The following is a 24,630-nucleotide window of genomic DNA, read 5'->3' as shown; positions in this document are numbered from 1 at the left end:
CTTTTGAACTGCTAGGTTGGGCAGGAGCCAGGACAAAGAAACAGGAGCTCACCCCATCGTGCAGATTTGAACCGCTGACCTTACAGTCAGCAAGCCCAAGAGACTCAGTGGTTTATTACAAAGCGCCACACATGAAATTTAAATACAGTAGTAAGCTAATTAAAATTTGGTGGGGGTAGATGAAATTGTTCTTAGAGCCAGATTCAGCCTGTGAGTTGCTAACTGACCATCCCAATTTAATGTAGCAAAGTTATTTCTGGATAAGGGATTTTTAAAAGTTGTGTCCAGCATCAAATTTCTTCTGTCCTGATGTATAGGAGATCCTTCTTTTGCTTTTGAAAAAGACAAAATCCAGTCACAAACGTTAGTATTGCTGCTTAGTATGTATCACCCAATAACCAAAAGAATGGACAACACTAAAAAAAAAAAAGTAAAACCCAAAATACACCTAATATCTATGTTTGTGAGATTGTCATACATCTTGACTGGAAATATATGTAGAACAGAGATCACCCTCTTCAAACAATTTCCTGTTAAAAGTTACACAAATATGCTCTGACAGGTGGCATGCCAACAAAAATCTTCAGGCAAAAGGTACTGAGAAAAATATATATAACACCATGTCAAATATTGCTGTGAAACTGTGGCTTACTTACTTACACATTCAAGCACCATCACTCTTCATTAGTATTTCTCTGAGGCCATTTGTCAGAAACTCAGAACCCTCCCATTAACTTATGCATTGTTTAGAAGGTTCATTTGTGAAGAGACACTTTTAAATTTGAAAGCAACTTTTCGGTTGTCCTTGACATTTTTCATAAATTGATACAATTCCTTGGTTAAGAATTTGATGTGAACATATGTGAAAGAGTAGGTTTTGGAAACTGCTCCCTTCTATAGGATTCAGAGAAGAGTCTGAATTACAAAGAATGAAGCACAGTTTATTTTTAACTATAGGCTGTGATCTTTCCAAAATGACTAACTATTTTCACTTGTGTTCATCTTAAGAACATTTTTTTGATTATCGGGTTAAAACTTCCATGTAGCTGGGTCTACTACTACATCAGCATACAGTTATTACAATAAACTGTACACTTTACTTTTCATCCATTTTTAAGGATATTAGCAGCCAATATTATAATTTTAAATTACAACTAATGATCAAAGCAGATTTCTACTACATTTATGCCACACATGTTAACTGCGAGTAGCAGTTTATACCATATGAAAGCTGGGGCTATTGCCATAGATAGAACTACGGATGCATTCCACAAAGGGGCTGTGCTGCAACGGCTCAATGATCTATCCAAAAGGCACAACTACAAGTTTGGATACTGCATGGTCCAACAACTGTGCAAAAATAGTTGATATTACTAATACTAGTTAAGGTAGCAACAACGGTTCCAGCAGGACTTCCTGCAGAGAATGTTAAACGGTTGTAGTGGTTGTGTGGTCTACAGCAGAAGTGCCTAAGAGATGTTGCTGGACTCCAGATCCCATCAGCAGTAGTCAATATGGCTTATGACCAGGGATTATAATCCAGCAACACCTGAATAGCCACATGTTAGTCCATGGACCGAGCACCAAATCCTAGATACCAAGAATACATGGTAAGGGGAGTAAAGGTAAAGGACCCCTGGATGGTTAAATGGGTGGGGAGGTTGCCAATGCAGGTCTGCAGATTTTGTTCTAAGGCTGGTTATATTCCAATTCTATGTATATGAGCGGAATACAGTGTTTCATCATTAGCAGAATTAATGCAGAAATTCACAGCTCTAACACATTCACTTCATGAACATAATGTAGCTATAAAGGAAGCTACATAATTCCTGTTTCCAAGAGACAGCAGCTGCTCAAGTTTTAAACTAAACACTACCACCATCAAGTTTAGCACATTTCTTACTGAAAATAAATCTCATACCTAAATATTTCTTACAGTCGGGAAGTTCAAGTTCATAATCTTTATTTTTCAGCCTTTCCCCCATATATTAAAGTTTGAGTATCCATAAGATAAGTTCAAACTGAAGAACTATCCAAAGCACTAAACCTCCACTACATTAGGTCTGAGTATATTTCTCCAGCACCATGCACATAGGAAGTTTCATTTGCAATCTCTGTGTTGCTATGAGGAAGGCACGCTTGGCAAATCCACACCATGATCAACTCCTACCTGGAAACCAATGTCCCCACTGTGAAAGGACGTGTGGGTCTAGAATTGGCCTCCAGTCACTTACGGACTCATTGTTAAAACCGTGTTTATGGAAGACAATCTTACTCGGCTATGAGTGATTGCCAAAGAAGAAGTCCTTGTAGAACTCGGGAGAGAGGAGGATGGGGAAAAAACTCAAATTAGTTGGCTCAACCTATGATTGAGCCATCTATAGTCAGTTTCCCTGTCTTCTGCCCTACCAGTCCCAATGGGCTCCAGCCACCACTGCTATACACCTGGATGGATAAGGTCTGTCAGAGCACAGGCGCATTCAATAACCAACAAATGATTGCTTTGTGCCTCATATCACTCCATTCAATTCTCATATTAACAAATTACAGTTTTACAAGCTGGGTAGCCTGCCCCTACTGTCCACTTCAGGAGTGCTAATGCTTTTAACACCCACAGTAATAGCTGCATGTTATGCAGCACAGGTGGGCAGCCTTTTTCCTGCCAAGAGTCACATTTTTTGGGGTGTTTTGAATACACGACATCAATCTTTACTTTTCAGCACTGAAGTTCTCCATGCAAAATCTGGATTAAAATGAAATGTGTCCCTGATATGTGTCCCAATGAATAAATCATTGGGACACATATTAATACAACATAATCAGATGTTAGCTTCAAATTTTCATTCTAGTCTTCCGGGGGGAAAGCCCTGGAATGCTGGGGCCATGTACTATACACATCTACCACATCTATTTTTACATTGGCCAGGAAGATGAACCTTTTAAAAAAAAAAGTCCGTGGGACAAAGGTTTACAAAAGCAAATAAAGTCCCCCGGGGGCACCATGGAATACTTTTGCTACAATCACAGAATGAGTTTCTGAATACCAAAGTTATACTGCAGAGTAAAAATGTATGTAAGTTTTTTTAAGAAGTGTAACCAAGAACATATGTTGCTCTTCACACCATGATACAGTACCTAATATACAATGTGCACTATTTTCCACAATCCTTTGTTTTACATATGCTTTCAAAACATTATTGCCAAAGACAGCTCACAGCAGGGGCACTCCTGACCAGCCTTATTGCTTTATTCTAGATCATATCTATGTCAAGATCCTTAAACAAAGAGATGGTTTCTGTTTGCTTTCTAAGCGTGTGGAAAATAAAGCCCCAATTTAAATGCTTTGAGAGAAGCCTTTATTATGAAGTGCAAAGAAATAAATGTAAAAAATGCTCTTTTGTAAAGACTTTGAGGAAAGGACAAGTGTTTTCCTGAAAGACAGGAATGGTTTCAAAGCGTTTCAGATCACTTAGATAGCAAATCCTTTGGGCAATAAGTAACATTACAGCAGGGTCATTTCAGACTTTTCTGTTTGAAGGCCTGAAGCAGTTTTCGTTCCAATTTTTCTCCATTAAAAATAATAATAATTTGCTTTAAGACAAGTTAAAAACTCAAGATGTATTAGGATCTTTTTGTGAGAAATGACGAGTAATGTCTCAGATTACTGAACAAAAATGAAGAATGCATTCATAACAGGAAACATTTAAAGTCAATGAACAGCACAACAGTTTTATCACTCTGGCCATGTGTTAAATCTAGTTTCTTGCTGGACTGCAAGCGAATAATTATATATTTAAACAATTAATCAGAAAGTATGAAATGCAATGGAAATTTACTTAAAAAACAAACAAACCACTGTATGTTTAATGAAAAATGTTGGGATACAGTCATTCCCCTGATTCTGTGTTTTGATTAAATATTATTCACTGTAGATAAAAATTGTTTTTATATAGCAGCAGACGCCCCTTTCCCATCTGTTAGAATGCATGTACGTTCCCAGAAGCATTTTTGCTCTTGCAAGAACAATAAGGGTTACAGTGCCCATAGATTCATAATATATTTTAAGTTTTCTGCTAATTCATCTTTACACTTAACTGGTGATCAAAACCAGACGTAACTTCTCCATGTAAACCACGAGGGTATTTTATGCATTTGAAGTTATACTGAACTCGATGGGTGTGTAAAATGTAACTTCTCCACAAGTAAAATCTTTGACATTGGTCTCAGAAAACCTTTGATCTTCAACTTCTAAATATGACATTTGTTTAGGAGTGGCTAAGGACTTTCTATCCTCCTGTTCTCATTTTATGTAGGTTGCTAACACACACACACACACACACGCAAAACCTCACAGTAATATTTAAAGGTCAATTTCCCTCAAACTCATCAGCACAAGATCATGATTCCCCAAGCAACTGTAAAAAGGCCACAGATTAATTCAAGGGAAAATGAGAACTCTGTGAAAGCTGTACACAAATGAAGAGGAAGTATGCAGCTGAAACGAGAACTAGGGGAGATCCACAGAGTGCACTAGTATTAGCAGGGGTAATCAATGTGTGCCCTTCCAGATGTTGCTGAGCTACAACTCTCATCAGCCTCAGTCAGAATGGCCAATAGTTAGGGAGGATCAGAGTTGTAGTTCAACAATGTCTAGAGGGCCACAAGAACTATCTGTGGAGTAGAGAATAGTTGCAGATATAAAAGTTAATCTGGGTGCTGAAGAAGAGCCGCCATGTTATTCACAGGGGACATTTTTTCTAGTACAACAACACAGATGGCTATTTTCAAAGTGTATTTTTTAAAAACTTGTCAGTTTCAATGGTCATTAATTTGCTACACATAACTGACTCATGCAAAATTCCAATTTTCATTAGAATAACACCTGTTCTAAAATGATAACGCAAATATCAGATATGAAGCTAGCAATGACACTCCTTATAATTAATGCATTTCCCCCCCCGATGTTGAACTTTACCACAATATTTGATAGAGGCTTTCCAAAGGTAACATACCATATTGGGGGGGGGGATTAAGAGAGAACACATAGGAAGTATGTTACCTTTCTGCACTGCTTGTAAGCTGATAAAGGCACCTGGTTGAATCTTGATTTGGGGGAGGATGGGGGAGAAAAGAAAGAATAGGATGCTAGCCTAAGCGGGGACAATGAAATTGTTCCCTCTGGTGTCGGTGGGAGTGAGGAAAGACACAACAGATTAGGCACGGTTGGTGAGGCATTGATGGCTTACAGTGAGTGCTCAGTATCACCTACTTCACTGTCAACCGTGAATCCTGGATTAGTTCTGGGAACCCCTGGAATCTTGCACTGCTGTGGAGATTAGGATGGCATGTAACAATATATATGGGCCATTTTGATTCAGCTAGTGTGTCTCACCTGATATCTTCCGCCCTTTTTGCATTCTGTGGGCCCAAAAGGCTTGGGGCTGAATTGCAATAGGCATGAGCAATGTAAAACAGGGTTTAATATTGCAACTAAGAGGAAAATAGTAAATATCAGTATCACTTACACCAGTTCTAATTTTTAGAACTTGATTTCAACAAAACAGACAGATATACCAGAAAGACAGAACAATCTGTTCCATAGGTTGGGAGGGAGGCGGGGTTTGGTAAACATTAGTACCTTAGTATCAGTAGTTCCAGCAGGTGGCGCTGTGGTCTAAACCACTGAGCCTAGGGCTTGCTGATCAGGTTGGCGGTTTGAATCCCCGTGACGGGGTGAGCTCCTGTTGTTTGGTCCCAGCTCCTGCCCACCTAGCAGTTCGAAGTGCAAGTAGATAAATAGGTACTGCTCCGGCATTTTCGTGCGCAGCTCTGGTTCGCCAGAAGCGGCTTAGTCATGCTGGCCACATGACCTGGAAGCTGTCTGCGGACAAACACGGGCTCCCTCGGACTATAGAGCGAGATGAGCGCTGTAACCCCCAAGTCATCCGCAACTGGTCTTAACTGTCAGGGGTACCTTTACCTTTACCTTTATCAGTAGTTCCAAATGCAACTATCTGTACTGTTATTTGCAAATATTTTGCTTCTACTGTACTTACTTTCTTTATAAGATCTGGCATCTTTGATTTATCTAGAAGGTGGTCTGAGGAGAAGCAACTTTCTATCTCTAAGGTATTTCCTTCACTGACGGCATCATTTTTCAGGGATCTGAAAAGAAAAAGAAAAGAAGACGTTTTTCATAAGCAGGTGACAAGTCACCAAAAACTAACACGTTCTATGCATATCTCAGACTTACTGTAGTTCCTAGACAAGCAGTGACACAGAACATTCAATTGTGTAACAAGAACTCTGAGATCAATGCATTTCCTGTAATAGTAAGAAATTATTAAAGAGAGAATATGAGAGTCTTTTGAAACAGAGGGCTAAACTAGAACTTATTATTTAAACATTGTTACATACATTAGGTATCTTAGAACATGAACTGCATGATTAAATGTAAAAATAGAAAATAATTCAAATTCTCTTTTTTATTTGTTTAAAGGGAAAACTTAACAAAATACTATCCTGTTGTCATGTACTGCCTACTGCCTTAAAGCCATAGTCCTATATTTTTTGTCACACAATGAAATATCACCCTTCTTAATTTACCAGCCAAGTTGTTTCAAACAGGAAGAAGAACACAAAATTGCTGCTATGGTTTTAAGGGAATTGCAAAGCTCTGTGCTACTTGAGCCAAAATGGTAGCTTCATATTAGCTAAACAGCAGGGAGAACAACATACAATCTTTTGAGTATTCCAAACTGATCAGTACCAGCTGTCAGACACTCCAAATGCTTGCTCACTACAGATGAAGGTGGTCCCTAGGTACTTGCAAAGCTTCTAACACATTCAGAACTATGAGACTGGGACAGTGAAGAGTGAAAATGACTGTTAAGGCAGCCCAAGACCGCCGTGTTTCCTGTGGGACATTATAGAGAGTTAAAAAAAAAAAAGTGGGGGTGTCACATTTTCATTTTACCCTACATGCCCCTTTCTCTTTCCTATAACATTAAGACTGTAAACAACATGGGACCACTCATGCCCACCGTTAAAGGGGAAGGGTGGGCTCCTTTTCTTATTTCTTGGGATCCATTAATTTCCTTTTCCAGAGGTGGAGGAAAAAAAGATTATCATTCCTTCTAGTGCCATGTCCATTAGCTATGCAGCAAAATGGTGCCAACTACATTGGAAACAGTGGTGGTTTCCCAATATTTGGGGGTTTCCTCAGGCATGCCAAATATTTGTGTGGGTTTTTTTTTTTGAAAGGAAAGGAAAGGAAAAGAAAAGAAAGTTCAAAACAGCCTGACAATAACTGAGGTTATCAGAAGGCAATGGAGGTTGAGAGTTTGTTAGAAAAAGAAGAGGAAGTTGTCTTAATTTTAAAAAATAGCAAAATCACAGTTGGAAGGAATTTCAAAGGTCATCTAATCCAGTCCCTTGCCAATGAAGGAAATCCCCTGCAGAAGCATCCCTGAAAGAAACCCAAAGTCTGTTTAAAAACCCCTAAAAAAGAAAAGCCCCCACTTTCCAAGACAGCTCAGTAAATTTGGTTGAAATCTCCTTTCTTGAAATGTGAAGGTATTGATTTAGGTCCTGCTCTCTGCATCAACAGAGAACAACCAAGTCCCTATGTTATCCTGTAAGCATGCACACATGCACATGTGTTTGTTCTGAGCTGTGCAGTTCCTAAACCACTCTTCTTGAATGCTCTGAGGTTATCAGCCGACTCTGAAGCTAAAAAAGACTCAGTGAGGAGACTCATTCCCCCTGCAATTCCCTGTGTAGCCTCCAAACTAGTGCTTACTATTATTAATATATATAATTCACTAAATAGATACATAATTATTGCTCAGTCAGAATCAGTATGCAATAATTGGACTGATTTACCTCTGAATTTATACCAATTGTGGCCTAACCAGACTTAACTGTTTTTTTACTACTAGGAACCGGATCTATTTGTGGGGGGTCAGGGGTTCTTGAATGCCTAAAGGGCACCAATTGCCATATTAAAGGCATAGCAGTTTAGGCAAATAAAATGTGTGTTGATGCAAAGTTGAAGCCTTGACAAAGTGTGTCTTTGACAATGCTATGTGACAGTGAGGCAAGGGAAAGGAGACAGATCCAAGACCACTGACTGATTTGCTCCCCCACTCCTCAAACAAGTGTTTACAGTACTGATCACATCCTGGGTAGCATGTGTAGAGTGTAGAACTGCCTGCAGTGTCCCTGACATTAAGTGGAGGTTCTCTTCTGCTTCTCCCTACAACCACCTTTTCTGCTGGTCATGAAACCGGTCTGCATCCTTGGAAATAAAGGGACAAGTTCCACACGCTTCTGAAAAGTGCCAGTATGATCAAGCACAGTGTAACTATTAAAAATGAACATCACAAATACTTCTATAAAAACATTGTAGCCCAATGTTATATGCCATGCTTAGAAGGTAAGATTTCTTAGTGTGTTTTTGACCAGTATGAGCCACAGAAGTAAAACACCATACCAAGGTGTTCGAACCCTGAGTGCAGTCAGGAAAAATACTTCAGAGTATGCTGCCACAAACAGGGCACTAGCCCATCAAAACACAGGCTGATATCCTTTGTTTTCTGTTCACCCTTAATACAAACCAATGAAGTAGCAGTAAGAAATCCACGAACTTAAATCCACAAGCGAATAGTAAAGAGAACCCGCACAAGCGACGCTGACACAAACCCCCACACATACATTAAGTAGAATAGAAACATTGCCACCCAACCCCAACCCCACTCACCATGCCCCCCTCCACCTCTTTCTCCCTTTTCTTCCTAATGTAACACTAATGTCTCAGCAAATGAAACTGATCTGTAGAAAATGTAACTTGAAAAAAGAGACATTGCACATACTTTTGTAAACCAAGAAATCTTTAGTAAAAAATATGTTAACAATAGAAATCCACAAACTCCATAGGCACCGGCTCCCTGGGTGTCTGAGCACACACAAAATTCCCCATGAAGAGTCTGGGCACCCACAAATTTCGGCACCAGGGCCATGCACACTGTATGGCACCCATGACCCCAGGCACCCACGGTCATGGGGCCAAGCTGGCACTTCTGTCATTATTTGAGGTCCTTATTCACACACCTCTCCCTGAAGTTCTGTGGAATACGTAGTGGGCTTGGGAAGATATGAGATCTATTTTCTCACTGCTTAACATGAAGATGGACTTCCTTTCCCCTTATTCTGTGAATGTCATAGAAATTGGGAGAGATTTAGGTTGAACAATTCTTTCAAATATTCATGTTTAAATTTATATACATGGCAGCAAAGGAGGAGGAAATGGTTTAAAGAGGAACTTGACTTCCTGTTGTATTACTAAAGACACTGAACTCTCTAAAACCAAATACACAAATGCTTGGTCTGTACAACTTGCATTCAATGAATACAACAGATCGTACAGAATGCCAATGTGATGTAACTTTCAAAACCATTAACAACTTCAAAAAGGGATGTCCATGTGAATAACCATATATATTCTGATACCATTACTCAAAATGGCTTCATTAAAAGCTTTTTATTGGGGGAAAATCTGCTAAGACTACAATCTGAGTAATTCTGTAAAGCAGTTTCAGGCCTCATAACTGTTTGCACTGCAACTTGAAGAATGGCTTCCGATACTGCAAAACACAGGGTGGACAGGAAGCGCAAGTGTCTCCGTAGTGCCAGAAATAGAACTCCTACACCTTCCTCCAGGATAAAAGGTAAAAGTTGTATTTCAGATGATACAAAGGAGTGCAGGGAACAGGAAGGGCACGGCATTTGTACTTCCTGTCTCCACCACGTTCTCTAATGAACAAAGCTGCTTGAAAGGAGCAATGCATAAATGCTAGTATGTACTCTTCTATTAGTGACCCTAATTCTACTACCTTACTGCTAATGTAAGAGAAGTGTGTTTAAAATTTATGCATATTTCATACACAAGCAAAGAGCCAGTGGTAGAACATATGTTTAGTATGCAAAAGGTCCTAGGTTCAATCCCTGGCATCTTCAAGTAGAGCGGAAATCCTGTCAGAAACTCTGGAGAGCTGCTGCCAGTCAGTGTAGACAATACTGAAGTAGATGGACCATTGTTACAATTCAATATAAAACAGCTTCCCTTGTCTGTATGCTTAAAAAGCTTAGCTTAGGAGCAGCCTGACAAAAAATACACGAACATATTTTAAAATTAGTTGTAAGAATCAGTATACAGGTGGCAACCATTTAGGCGCATCCATTGTCACGCAATTGCTGATGCATGGGCCCTTTTGTACCCAGAAAAGGGGGGGCATAATGGGGGCGAGGCATAAGGGGGGCAGGGGTGCTTGTGCATGCTCCACTGAAGCGCGGGGTGGCTGGGAACAGAACCCCCGTGCAAAATGGTCACTGCTTCTGTGCACGTGTGTATGTGCATGTGTATATACATGTTGCATCCAGTGCAAGTCCTAATGAATTAATGAACATGACTAACTTAGGCCCATCCATTTCAGTGGGCCTACTCTGTGTAGGACTTAGCTTGATACAGCCCATGTATGTGTGAAACATCTGTCTTTGGTTACTCACATCCTGGCCACATCCAGACGAGGCGCCTGTAAGACTCTTTACACAGATCTACCATTGAATACATATCAGTAGCTTCAACTGGTATTCCTATTTTATCCTTTTAAAAATTCTGTAAGTTTAGAATAAGTCAGCAGTATGGAATCTGGTCTTGTAGATGCTGTTGAACTACAGTTCCCATCACCGCCAGCCAGCATGCCCAATGGTAAGGGAGCTGTAATCCAGCAACATTCGGAGGGCCAAAGGTTCCCCATCCCTGAATTAAGGAATACTAACTTGCTCAAGGTCATTTATAAAGCTTGAAAAAGCATTTAAACTCAAGTCTTCCCTATCCAAATTCAAGACTATATACATCAGAGTTGGGGGGCCTCTGGCACTCCCAGATGTTATTGAACTCATGAAAGATGGCCATCATTGTCAGTGAGCTGAAAACACTCAGCACCGACATTGCCACTCTACAGGATGGCAGCCACCGAGAGAAGAACTACACCTTTTTCAGGCAAGGAGGACAGCCAAAACCATGTATTCACAGCATAGATTTTGCAGTGAGGCTGGCAGAGCACAGAAAGAAGAAATGTCATGGTGCACTTGCATCACTCTATCCAGACACCTTCATCTGCCCCAGCTGCAACAACAACATGTCTCTCCTGTTTCGGTCTCTACAACCACAGCAGACATTGTAAATTTCCAAAGGTTTGACTTCATGCTTAAATGCACACTCTCCCACTGTCTCCCGAGACAGACAATTGCCAACCCCCCCAGCAACTCCTGTCATCCCTGGCCATTGGCTAGGCATGTAGGTGCTGATGGGAGTTGTAGTTCAGCAACATCTGGAGAGCTGGAGGTTCCTTACACCCGATCTACTGTACATCCTAATACTGCCCTATGCACTCTTTTTGGACACTACCACAATGAGATATAGTGTCCTATGATTCTGGTGGCCTGAAGTGAACCATATGAGACCAAATAGGTTTATGTCAGGCAAACCAGAATTAGACTGAAAAGGACAAACATAGCAATTAACACTGAATTTCAAAAAGTTCCAACTAAAAAAAGGTAAAAGCCTTTGCTAAAGGGAAATTTAGTGATATAACACAAAAGAAGGTAAGTCCTTCAATGACTTTTATTTAAATTGTTCTGGCACAAGGTAAACATGATATAATTCACAGAACAAGGTATGTTGAACAGTTATGCAAAACACGAGGGCAATTATGTGATAATCAGAAAACAAGATGACCAACGAAGTTGGTCATAATGCCTTTCTGAAGCTCCTGAGGACCTTTTTGTGAGCCTGCTTCAATCTCTCTCTCCCTCTGTCCCTCTCATTCTCTCTCATTCCTGTGTGTGTGTGTGTGTGTGTGTACATATAGCCCTCATTTTCTTATTCTGGCCACTTTACTAGAACTGAAAGAAGCTTGTAAAGAAACATGCTTTGTAATAAGCTGTCACCCGCTAGCAATTCCTCTTCTGTAAGGGGTTCTCCTGAAAGTGTAAATCAGTGTGAATCAGTTTTGTCATGTGAGAATCACTGTGAACAAGCAGTCCCAAGATTAAACCTCACATCTGCTGCCTCTTCATAGCCATCTCAAAAATCCCCATCATCATTCTGAAATCAACCTTTATAATGCATTTCATAATTAGAGCACTCCTTATAATGCAACCCAGCCTCTGATCACGGCCTTTTCTACACATTACATGCATGGTTATGTGCTATTTCTAGATGCCTGGGAAGCAACAGAGGCATAAGGTGATAATGAGCCAGTTCTGGTGCCACCCTTTGCAGCTTCTTCTCTGCAAGAGAGTGTGAGGGAGTATATAATCACATATTTCCACCTAAAAGCATCTTTGGACTGTCCTTAGTTCATGCACTCGCATTTGATTTCTCCTACTTCCATAACTCTAATGGTCAAAGGACAAATGATGATGAATGTGTCATTAGAAACTATACTGGGTTATAAAATTTAACAATAGGCAGCAGGGGTCGGGGCAGGGATGATTTTCATCACGTCTGCAGCATGTGGAGGAGTTTCACTCTTCCCACCATCAAAGCCACAGTGAAAATCACCTACTCCCAAGCTGCTATTAGTCTTAAAGTTCCCAGTGGCACCTATAATTAATAATAGTAGGTGTGGGGTGCAATCCCCCCCCCCGAATTGAAGCTGAGGAAGGAACAGCGAAATATCTCCTCCTGGCTTGCTGCAGTCCAGAAATAACAAATCGGTGGGGGTGGGCACACTAATTATTACCTTTTTAAAAAGTTGATGTGGTTTCTAATGACACATTTAGTTGCAAACAGTCGTCTTCTATCTTTCTTCCTATCTTTTTTTTGTAGATGAAATATTGCAGCATATCCTGCAGAATCTCAGCACCATCTGCCTGCCCCCACCTCAAAGCAGTAAACACAATTAAGAACATTATTTAACAGTTACAAAATTCAAAAGCAAGTATTTTTACTAATTAATAATTGGAATATTATTCAAATCATTCAATGATCAGAATGTTTTTCACAAATGTAATTCTGTGGGTTCATTAACTTTTCAGCATGTAGCTTGAGTTTGAGGAATGACTGGCAGGTGCAAGAGGGGAAAGTGCTTGAGGTGGAAGGTTGTAAAAATTTGTGGAACCTCTGGAGGGAATGCTCATGGTACCCTATCTGAAAAACACTCCTCTAAAATACTGACATCATGATACTGCATCTGAAACACGGATTGAAACTCTAGAATATTTAAGTGCTGTAGGGTACGAAAGGGAAGCATAAAATATGCCAGGGGGGAAATGTCACTTGTTAAGCATGTTATTTGAGGTGCCTTGTTGCTCAATTAAATAAGTACAGAAATAAAACCACACAGTTTTTGTTACGATTATTTTCTTTTTAAAAAAAAACCACAAAAATCCCCTCTTAGTCTCTAGAGCTAGAGAGTTTGCATATACCCATATTCTGGGATGCCCACAATCACTGCAACGTAACAGAAAACTAGGTAAATGTGTTCAGCTGTAAAGACTGCTTAAAAACTTATTAGGAATATATTTTAGCTCACAATTGAACACTGAAACATTAACAGTGAATAGCACTTCATTCAGCTAGAAGGAAAACAATCCCATGTGACTAACCTGCATATCAAAGCCATTTCAAGTACGTCAAACTCCACCTAAAATCTCTGGGACTTCATCAATGTACTTGCACATTTCTCTGTTGGTGGATGATATCCCAGAATTGATCACTATGTTTTATATGACACTTGCCAGCGTATGCAAAGAAACATAACATGTATAGGTACACTGTATGTGGTGACCTGTAGTGAGAAAGTATGTGCCTACAGTATAAGAAGAAGGAAAACAATAGTTGGGATTGTGCAGCACATGGTGTCCCCGTACTAAGTGAGGATGAGCTTGTAAGAAACTCATGTTGATCTCTCCCAGGTGGGTGAGTCTGGGCTCACCTGGGCTGGAGTGCCCAGGCAGGAGGGGATGGACTGGCCAGTACTGAAACACATTTTGCATATATACTAATTATTGCACTGGATTTTCCAGAGAAGGGGAAAGGTTCATATGCTTAACACCATTTGATCATGAAAAAAGAAAAGAGCGATTTTATCCACCACAACATATATGTCCTGAAAAATAAGCTCACATAAAAGCATGCTACCTACTACACTCAGTAATGGTCCAATTAAGAATTCCATCTGATCTCTTGCTCTGTCTCTGTCTCTCTCCTCACATTTGATCATGGGGGTGGGGAAAGACTGAGGATTTCTCCTTAGATTCATCAATATTATTACAATTCACAATGACTGATGAATTGTAAAGTTGTTCCTAACTTAGTAAAGGTAAAGGTAAAGGGACCCTGACCATTAGGTCCAGTTGGAGACGACTCTGGGGTTGCGGCGCTCATCTCGCTTTACTAGCTGAGGGAGCCGGCGTACAGCTTCCGGGTCATGTGGCCAGCATGACTAAGCCGCTTCTGGCGAAACCAGAGCAGCGCATGGAAACGCCGTTTACCTACCCACCAGAAAGGTACCTATTTATCTACTTGCCCTTTGACGTGCTTTCGAACTGCTAAGTGGGCAGGAGCTGGGACCGTGCAACAGGAGCTCACCCCATCGCGGGACGCGGGTGGCGCTGTGGTCTAAACCACTGAGCCTAGGGCTTGCCGATCTGAAGGTTGGCGGTTAGAATCCTAACTTAGTACAGTTTGTCATCTGACTGTACCACCTCAGATTTCAGGTAACAGCTCGTTTATTTAAAACTGTCCCCATGTGAAAAACCTGTATGTATGTCAAGAGAGAAAGTGTGTTAGCTTTCCATATGGGGCATTCTTTTCATGTGAGGACACTTTCAAAATAATGTGAAATGCAAGGTGTACAATCACCAGAGATGACTGTATTAAGTCAGTAGCAACACAGTAGAATTGGCATTCACTTCAGTGACACTTTTCCAAGATGCAAAAATAGAGTTTCTAAGTCTTCAACTGTCAGCTTACAAATAAGCTGCAACAAAAATCAAAATACCAATGCCAGCACATATTAATTCAAGGATTACATTATTATATGCTATACATTGCATATAATGAATAAAACCATATCAAACAATCCTGAATCCAGCACTGCATAAAATGGGGGGGGGGAGGCAGAGATGCATTTAGTACTTGTACAAGAGAATAAGGAGAAATCAAACAATTCTGGGTGTGTGGAGAGGACTTAACAGAAACTGTGCTGTGCTCCACAAATAAAGACTAAAAGCTTTTTATCACATCATGCAATTTGTCAGAATTCGTAATCAGGACTGCTGAAAATAGCAGGAAGTCCTAGCTAAATTTTTAGGGCATGCAAGTTCTGCTAATGAATTTGCACTTACAACTGAGCCTCCAGTAATCTTAAGGTTTTTGCATATGCCAGATGAAAATTAGCACTAGCTGCAGCCTCTTCAGCAAAATGTCAAAATTAGACATTTTATTTCCACCTAGCTGTTTGGCTACAAGCAATCCGATTTGTGATAAAATGCTCTGCTTAAAGACTAAAATTGTGTGTGCTCTCTTTTGCTTATCAAGCTTCTTATTAACACAGGCAGTTTACCCACCATAGCTACATGTTTTATATTGCACATAACCAAAAAGGTAACAGCTGTCAAACTACATAGCCTCTAGTGTCAAAGTATTGCCCGCCTTAGTTTATTCTATTTCCCCTCTCTTTTATGATAGTAGCCTCTCCATATTTTTGGCATAATAATTCATATTGGAACCAGGTTGCCACAACTACCTCTTCTTCTTTGTTTCTTAATAGAAAACTGCAGCATCTGAGATTTTGATTAGACCATCACTGTCTCTTGTGCTTACTCCCATATTGATAACACATTGATAACTTCTACCTATGTGGGTTACTGTGGAAACAGGGTAAGCCAGGCAAGCTATGTACCTCAGTAGTCTGAGAATACCCTGCAACTTTACTCTCTCTTTCTTCTTTGGCAATCACTCGTAGCCGAGTAAGATTGTCTTCCATGAATATGGTATTAGCGCTATGTCCGTAAGTGACTGTGGAGGCCAATTCTGGATCCACACGTCCTTCCATAGTGGGGACACAGGTTTCCAGGCAGGAGTTGTTGACGGTGAGGGTTTGCCAAACGCACTGGTGGAGGAAGAGGGGTGCGGGGGGAGAGCATGCCCCTGGCAGCGCAATCCGGGTGGGGTGCCATCGTGGCTGCCCCCCACCCGTGCTGGGCGCCACACCCCCACAGACGATGTGCCACGCCCCCAGGACGTGCACCACACCCCCGGGATGCACACCAGCCCCGGCCCCACCTGCTCTTCGCCCCTGGTGCCTGAGCATGAAGCTCCGCCACTGGCCAAAACTGCCTTCCTCTTAGCTCGATTCTCCCTTTCGTCCTGAGTTTGTGCTTCTTCAAAGGCTTTTTGAGTTCAATGGTGATACAAAGCCATGGAAAAGACTTTGGGGGTGGAGAGGGGGAGAAAATAGTATTTCCTTTGCAAAATGATTCCTCCTTCCCACATTAATTTCCTCTCCTCTCTAGGAACTGAGTCAGCTTATTTTTAACCCTTGGAAGGCTAAGCTGCAGAGGAGAAAGCTTACACTGCACCCATATGGAGGTGGTTTGGCCTAGGGGGGCAGCTGGTGTGTGGTCTGCAGCAAGGAGGGGTCACAGACATTTACCTCCCCTGTAATAAAAATAGAAGAGCTGCATTTCAATCAATGTGAAATGCAAGACTAACTACTCCTCTGAATCCTCCACCTATGGCCAATTGACTTAAGGAACGAGCAACCACAAATATCATCTAATGACACTAGCCATTTTGGCTTTTTTTACAAATCATATTTACATGGTGAGCAATTATTCTGCTGATCAACTTCACAAAAACTGAGATATCTCATGTCCTCAAGGTCTGAAGTTTTAACCAACTCACGAGGGCTTTTTTTTAAAGTTCTGTCTCACTCCTAATCTCCTTTGAACATTGGTTGCATTAGAATGTGCTGCTTATCTGCACTGAAATGAAATCAAAGCAAAATAATAATAATTCTCTTGATGTGATGTGTCTATATTTAGCAAGAAAATTATTTTATAGGTGTAGTGGGGGCTGAATTCTAATATAATTGCAAATTTTCAACTTCTTTTTAAATAGCACTGCTTATATAATACCACCGGCTATACAGACAACGGAAATGTGATTATCAAAACCAAATGGTTTTTCTAGATGCATGTTAACAAAATATTATTATTACACTAAAAGAAGACAAGAACAGGCCAGCCTCTCAAACTTCTGCCCAGGATTGGTTGTTTCCTGGTGACAGTGTACTGTATTCCAAAATATGAAACACATTTCGGCTTGCTATCCTCAGACACTGCTGCCAAGCTGCAGATGGATCATAAAACACGCAAAACATGCTAAGCCTATGAAAATACCCAAGGCTTGCACAGCAAATATTAACATGACACTGCTATTATTTCCTGATCTAGGTCAAATCTCAGCAGGAAATCTCATTGTCTATTTTTATTCCCTGCTCACTATCTTGAGCTTTACCTTTCTGTTTTCTTGATCAGTACAGCCCTGAAGATTTGTTCCTGGGGAGTCCTCTCATTCTCATTAGTTGGCTGCACAAAGGGATGGACAGCAGCCAAGATGAAACCCTGCTGGTACAATTCTTGCAGCTGAGCAGGAAGATCACGCAAGGAAGAGAGCCTGATTGCTGATGATCCCAGTAGCTCAGCTGGAACCAAAAAGAGAGAGACTGATAAATAAACCTGAATTATATTATGTAAGCGTTATGTTGAGTTTTTAAATATCTACATTCTCTTTAGTAACAAAAAGGCCACACACACTTCTGCGAAGTAGCTAAATACATACCTGTTGGGTGCATTTGTTTGTTTACGGTATATATTAATGGCAGCTCTAACAACAATAAGAATAAGTTAGCTATTAGTAGCAGTAATGCTAAGCCCAAAAGAAAAAGAAAATACTGTTCCCCTAATTTATGGTTCTAGATGTTATTCTGAAAACAATTATAAAAATCCACACCAGATCTTTCAAAAGTTTCATTTTTTGCATTTTATTAAAAAGGGCCATTTCATACACATCCTGTTACAGGAGGTCGTACATCCAACCTTTAATATTAGGCATCATCTGGGATCCCCAATGCTGCAGAATTATTCTTTTAGCTGTTAACATACTGCTACAAAACCATCTCCCCTGTTCTTCCACCAGAACCTGCTTAACCAGTATGTGACCAATTACTTGATTCACATCTCCAATATCCAAGGCCTTCTTCACAAATAAATTTACTATAGTTTAAACCTCGCTCCAAAAAGGTGCAATGGCTAAGGACTGTGGCCAAAGTAGATAAATTTCACATCTCCAACAGCTATCAGCCAGGATACCTAAATGCTTAAATTACATTTCATTTGGTGCATTTCTAACCTGCCCTTCCATCATGACTGACCTTTAAAGCTATAATCTTTGCATCTCCAGATTTCTTAAACAACGTTGTTTTAATCACCCTACCTACTTAAGTAAATGTTACTCATAAACTAAGAAGACACCTAAAGAAGCAAAGGCTACAGCTGCAAAGTTTTAGTAAAACAAAGGTTTTAAATACTAAATTCCCCTCATATTCCTTAACAATGTTTGTATTTCAGATTACAATGCAATTATTATTTGGGCAAATGCAGTGTACAATGGGCAAAGCCAAATTTTGGATTTTTGTGTAAACAACAAAACAGTCCCTGAGAGCCCAGAGACCAGAAGAGCTTCCAATCTAAAGGTGATTCATCAAATACTCCAGTCTGCATTCACACACACACACACACACACACACACACAGAGTCTGTCACCATGTTGATTCCATTTCTCAGTGTTTGCCTCTTTAATTTCCTTCCTACTCGTACTGCTACAGATCGTGATCTTGAGGGAGTTTCAGTGTACCTAGCTACTATTCAACATCAACAAGAATAAGAGCTTACGAAAGGTGTGCAGGTTCTTGAAACAAGCTCTTCTTCTATGTAAAACCCTGAGGAATACAGTCTGTATGAAAGACAGTAGGCTCTTTTAAAAGTATTTTTTCCTCCTGCATTTCCCATAAGAATGTATGGCTCTTTCTGAATAATAAAAGAAGAAGTTATAATAAAAACTAATACATATTCAGAACTAATAATAAGAGGCATAATTTAAATAATAATAGGATAGGTAGCTGCTGCCCTATACTCCTGCCAGAGTTTCTCTTAACCTGCAAAAACTATATTCCAAGATTATACAATGGAGCTTCTGATTGAGGAGCACAGGACACAACATCATTATTTCTTTAAATAGAGAGGGGAAAACCTGAAGAAATGCATACACTGAAGAATAATACAACTCACAGTTCTGTTACAGCATACAAATGAAGTAAAATTCATAACAAAATCCACTAAGTTATGGAATGCATGTGCTGTAAGATATAAGTAACCAAGCTGCCTGTCAAAACAGACTGACCCTGTGCCAAGCATACAAAACAAATTCGGAGGTGGGTGTTGAAAACTTTAATTGCTTTTTTATTTTTTTTATTCTTAAAAAAAAACAACCTTTCTTCCTTTTTTAGCACTCTGCTCAGGATTTTATTCAATTGTGTCTTTGTCTTAGTGGAAAGCATTCTGTTCATGCAAGGTGTGGCACGCAATTTTCACAGACCTGTCCTTCCTATTTAACACCTCCCCCCAAAAAAAACCCTGCTGCTGACAGTTAGGGGGTGGTGGCTCTGAAACAGAGAGCTGTAGATAGGCGCGATCAGCAGAAGATAGGTTTTCTCTCTGATGATAAAGTAGTACATCCAACTGTTGGCACCATTGATTACCCAAAGTCAATAGAAGTGTTAGCCATAACTGCTAGGCCTAAACACTGCATTAAGGATACATGGGCTGTATCTCAGAATCACAAGTATTGTCCTATCTCAGCTGCCCCATGTCTAGTCTTCCAGGAGTAAAATAATTAAGCCCTGTTTCTGAACTTGGGCAGTCTATGCACAGCCAACCGAAAAGGACGGGTGAGTCAAGCAAGGCAGAAGAGAGTCTCTTGTTAGTTACAGTCATTTCATGCCTTTTTGCATAAAATGCTATTAAGTCAGATAGATATTGCTCCCACAAAGCTTCTACATCCTGAGTAGAAAGTGCACATAACCCTAGGCTGGTAAGTGAGGGTCTGACTAGTATTCATCAAGGTATTTGTCAAGAACTGATACATGCGTAGGTTAGACTGGACTCTGTGGAAACACATGGCCGACATATACTTTGTTTGAGCACAGGGCTATTCAACCATCCGTTTTAGGTTTTGGCTTGGATTCAAACTCTTCTCCAGTAAATGGCCGCTTACCCAGTCCTGGACTGGGTGGAATCCTTTTAGTCTAATATTAGGTGGGGGTAAAGTGGTGCATCACACCCACCTCAAAAACAGGTGTGATCACGGGGTACCCCAGTAAAGGGGTACAGTTGGAAGCCAAGGCAATTTTGCACATCCAGGTCCCAAACTCTACACATAGCACCACAATGATTCACACTCTGAGAAGCTTGTCTTTTCATGATGAAGATGTAGAAATATAACCTTGGAGTCAGAAGGAGTTCGGTAACTGGAAGTTTCTAAATAATATCATTTTCTACGTGCATAGCTATGCTACATTACTAAAAATGGTCAGAGTCTGAGAACATCTGCAGGAAACACAACCAGCTGTTCAGTGTTCACACAAATATGCCACAGCCTTGCTCTGTCATATCCCTAAAATTTCATATGTATCGCTCTAGACATAAAAATCCTGATTGTCCTCAAACACTAGCAAATATTCTGTATTGATAAATAACAGAGCAAGGGTATAAAACCATTTACCGTATATCCTGGCATACAAGACGACTTTTTGACTCTTTTTAATCTTCCCAAAAGTCGGGGGTCATCTTGTACGGCGGGTACTGAAACCAGGGTACTCTCACCCACCCTGTACTGCAGTGCCGTGCCGCCGCTTCGGTGTCCCCGCTCGCTCCATCGGCAGCGCCGCTCTCACTCAGCTCTTCTTGTGTTTCAGACGCAGGGAAAGCCGTCGGAGAGCCTCCTGTCGGAGTGGCAGCATGTACTGCAGCCGCTTCGGCATCCCTGCTGGCCGTGCCACTGCTTCGGAGTCCCCGCTGGCTCCTCGCGCCCAGCGGAGCACGATTACGGCGTCCCCACCAGCCGTGCAGAGCCCTCCAGCTGCCCACCGCGCCTGCGGCCGGACTTGGAGGCGATGCGGAGCGCTTCAAACGGAGCTGGACATGGTCAAGGTGACACGCCAAAGTGGCATCCGGCCTTCCCCCAGCTGCACGTGCTTGCATCCCTTCCCCGGCAAGCGAGAAATGAAACTTAAGGTGGCGGGGGAGGGGACTTCGCCTCGTCTTCCTAAAGGAATCTCAGGGCTTCCCGTTGGACTTTAGGAGAGCGAGAAGGATTAGGAAGTTGAGCAGACTTTCAGCAGGTATTGTCTTTTACTGGGGCCTCTGAGCTCCAGAATTGGTTTTCTGCTACTGTTTAATTCACTCTGCTGCTTTGAGTACCGGTAAATTTGATGCTGTGGTTTAGTGCAAAATCCTTGCAAATATTGGTTTAGCAGGTCTATCTCTTTCTCTTTCTTCCATACAGTACAGTATACAGTCAAAACCCCATAATGGCTTCACCAGCCAGAAGAAAGAAATATGAAGCCAGTTTCAAACTTTTTAATTTTTATTTGGTGTGTGTTGGAAGAGGGGTAGTCTTATATGGCGAGTACAGTATATCCCAAACTCTCTATTTTAGTTGGGGGTATATGAAACTTTCCCCTTGTAAACTGAACACCTCCTGCAGGCAGGATTCCAAATTCACTGCCCAAGTTCACACATCACACTAAGTCAAACCATGGGTTAGCACAAATGTGTGGGCTCTAGAAAAGAAGACTGTGACCACTGAACTCCTCCCCAGTCATTGTGCTATGCTGAGTTAAGCCATGGTTTAGCTTAGCGTGTCATCTGAACCTGGGCTTGTGGTTTAACTCTTCTAGGCAATACTAATTTAGTCACTATGGATGTGGAATCTCTGTATACCAACATCCCACACGATGGTTTACAAGCTATAAGGAACACCATTTCAAATAAAACCACAGCGGACTTTGCTACCAAACTCTGTCATTTTGTCCTTACCCACAACAACTTCAAATTTCGTGAGGATCTCTTCCTTCAGATCAGCGGCACAGCAATGGGCACCCACATGGCCCCACAGTATGCCAACATCTTCATGGCAGATTTAGAACGTTTCCTAAACTCCTACCCTCTCAAACCTATCTTGTACCTGCGATACATTGACGATATTTTTATTATCTGGACACATGGTCAACAGACCCTGGACACCTTCCACCAGACATTCAGTGACTTTCACCCAACCATCAACCTAACAATGAACCAATCTATGCAAGAAATACTTTTGGACACTACTATAAAAATACATGATGGACACATAGACACCACCTTATACCGTAAACCAACTGACCGACAAACCTATCTACATGCTTCTAGCTACCATCCCAAACATACCAAACAATCCATTGTATATAGCCAGGCCCTACGTTACAGCCGCATCTGTTCCAACTCTACAGAGACTCTCACCTAAGAGATCTACAGCAAACCTTTTTAGAACTAAAATATCCACCTGATGAAGTTAAACAACAGATCAACAGAGCCAGACTGATACCCAGAGAGAACGTGCTGCAAGACAGACCCAAAAAAGAAAATAACAGAACACCACTAGTAATCACATACAACTCCCAAGTTAAAACATCATCAGAGATCTACAACCTCTCCTAGACAATGACAGTTCTCTTTCTCAAGCTCTGGGAGGAAGACCCTTCATTGCCTACAGACAGCCACCCAATCTAAAACAACTCTTCACCCACAATAATACAACAACAGGACTCAACATGGACACTGGTACCAGTGCCTGCAATAAACCCAGATGCCAACTTTGCTGCCACATAAACCTGGACAACACCATTACTGGCCCCAACAACATCAAACATACCATCTCAGGACTATTTAATTGCTCATCTTCCAACATTGTGTATGCAATCAAATGCCAACAATGCCCTTCAGCTCTCTATATTGGACAAACAGGCCAAACCCTACACCAAAGGATAAATGGACATAAATCTGATATCAGGAATCACAAGACAAAGAAACCAGTAGGAGAACACTTCAATCTCCCAGGACATTCTATAAAAGATCTCAAAGTAGCTGTCTTAATACAAAGGAATTTCAGAAATAGACTGGAAAGAGAAGTGGCTGAATTGCAACTAATCACCAAACTTAAAACCATGGAGAAACCTGGTCTGAACAAAGACATTGGATTCTTATCTCTTTATACATGACAAAGCTATCTTTAGCCATCTCACCCCTTGCCTTTCCCTGTAAGACCATGTAAAAATTGCAGTCGTTAACAGGTTTTCCACACCTATCAGCTGATCACCCATTCCCACCACCCTTCTGAGTAATACCCCTCCCCACTCCCTCACTATATTTAAGGGTCTGGTGACTTCCATTTCAGTGTATCTGAAGAAGTGTCCATGCACACGAAAGCTCATACCAAGAACAAACTTAGTTGGTCTCTAAGGTGCTGCTGGAAGGAATTTTTATTTTTATTTTGCCTTAAACTATGGGGTTTTTTTTTTAAAAAAATGGTTTAGTGTTATGTGTGAACCCAGCCCAGCAGCTTAATTATAGTTTGTTTCCTGTCAATAAATCACAATATGAAGTTATGGCTAGCTGTTGGCTTACAACCTTGGTTTAACTATGTCTTGGTATTACATGTGAACCAAGTATGCTTCCTTAGCCACAAGTTTCTTTGACCAGATCAGATGCTTACCAAACTACAGACATGAGCCAAGCAGGAAATATATGGAGAAATAAGCCATGGTTTGTATGACTATCTGTGGGTTAACTCATGGTTTACTAAATAACAATTACTTGGTATTTTGTACAAACCAGGCCATAAAGAACGCACCCTCTTTTTTCAGGCATGCATTCTTGACATCCATTGATTGCAAGATCAGCACTACTTTTCAAAACTTGCTTTGTCAGTTGATCAAACCATGACAAGTAATCAGATCAGTTTCTAGGTTGGAATAATAAGGCAGGGATAGCATCGTTCCTAAATAATAAACAGCATTGCTATTTAGTATGCTCAATAAAACTTGCAATCTACTTTTAATCTTATCTAGTGTGGTGCAGTCTGTCTCCCAGTTTCACTCACAGATACATTTACTGTGAGTTATTGTGTCCAGGGAGCACTGAAAAATAAAGCCATTAACAATTCCTGAAACAACCATTACTACATTGATTGACGTACTAAATTAATGAGTCTGGATCTACCTAAAATCTATGTCGGCTGTGCTGAATGAAGCAAGCTATCCTAAACATGAATACTATGAAATAAACCTACATGATAGTCTTAAAAAAACAAAAAACCAACCAACAAGAGATAAGGAGTGAGAACAGAGCGGTTTAAGAACCTATAGGCACACAAAACCTCAGAGACATTGACTGAGA

The 24,630-nt window shown here is 40.8% G+C and overlaps 1 protein-coding gene across 3 annotated transcripts in view; it reads right to left on the bottom strand.

Annotated features, from left to right (window-relative positions):
• RFTN1 (raftlin, lipid raft linker 1) overlaps nucleotides 1–24,630 on the bottom strand; it is a 101,189-nt gene that overhangs the window by 49,393 nt on the left and 27,166 nt on the right. For all 3 annotated transcript variants that reach the window (XM_033164865.1, XM_033164867.1, XM_033164866.1), the window contains exons 3-4: nucleotides 17,594–17,780; nucleotides 6,057–6,165 (exon numbers count right to left, since the gene is read on the bottom strand). In XM_033164865.1, the coding sequence (XP_033020756.1) occupies nucleotides 6,057–6,165; nucleotides 17,594–17,780 (296 nt within the window). The remainder of the gene's footprint in view (nucleotides 1–6,056; nucleotides 6,166–17,593; nucleotides 17,781–24,630) is intronic.

This window comes from Lacerta agilis, chromosome 12 (assembly GCF_009819535.1).
Source record: "Lacerta agilis isolate rLacAgi1 chromosome 12, rLacAgi1.pri, whole genome shotgun sequence".
NCBI lineage: Eukaryota > Metazoa > Chordata > Lepidosauria > Squamata > Lacertidae > Lacerta > Lacerta agilis.
This window is presented reverse-complemented; position numbering and strand designations above follow the sequence as displayed.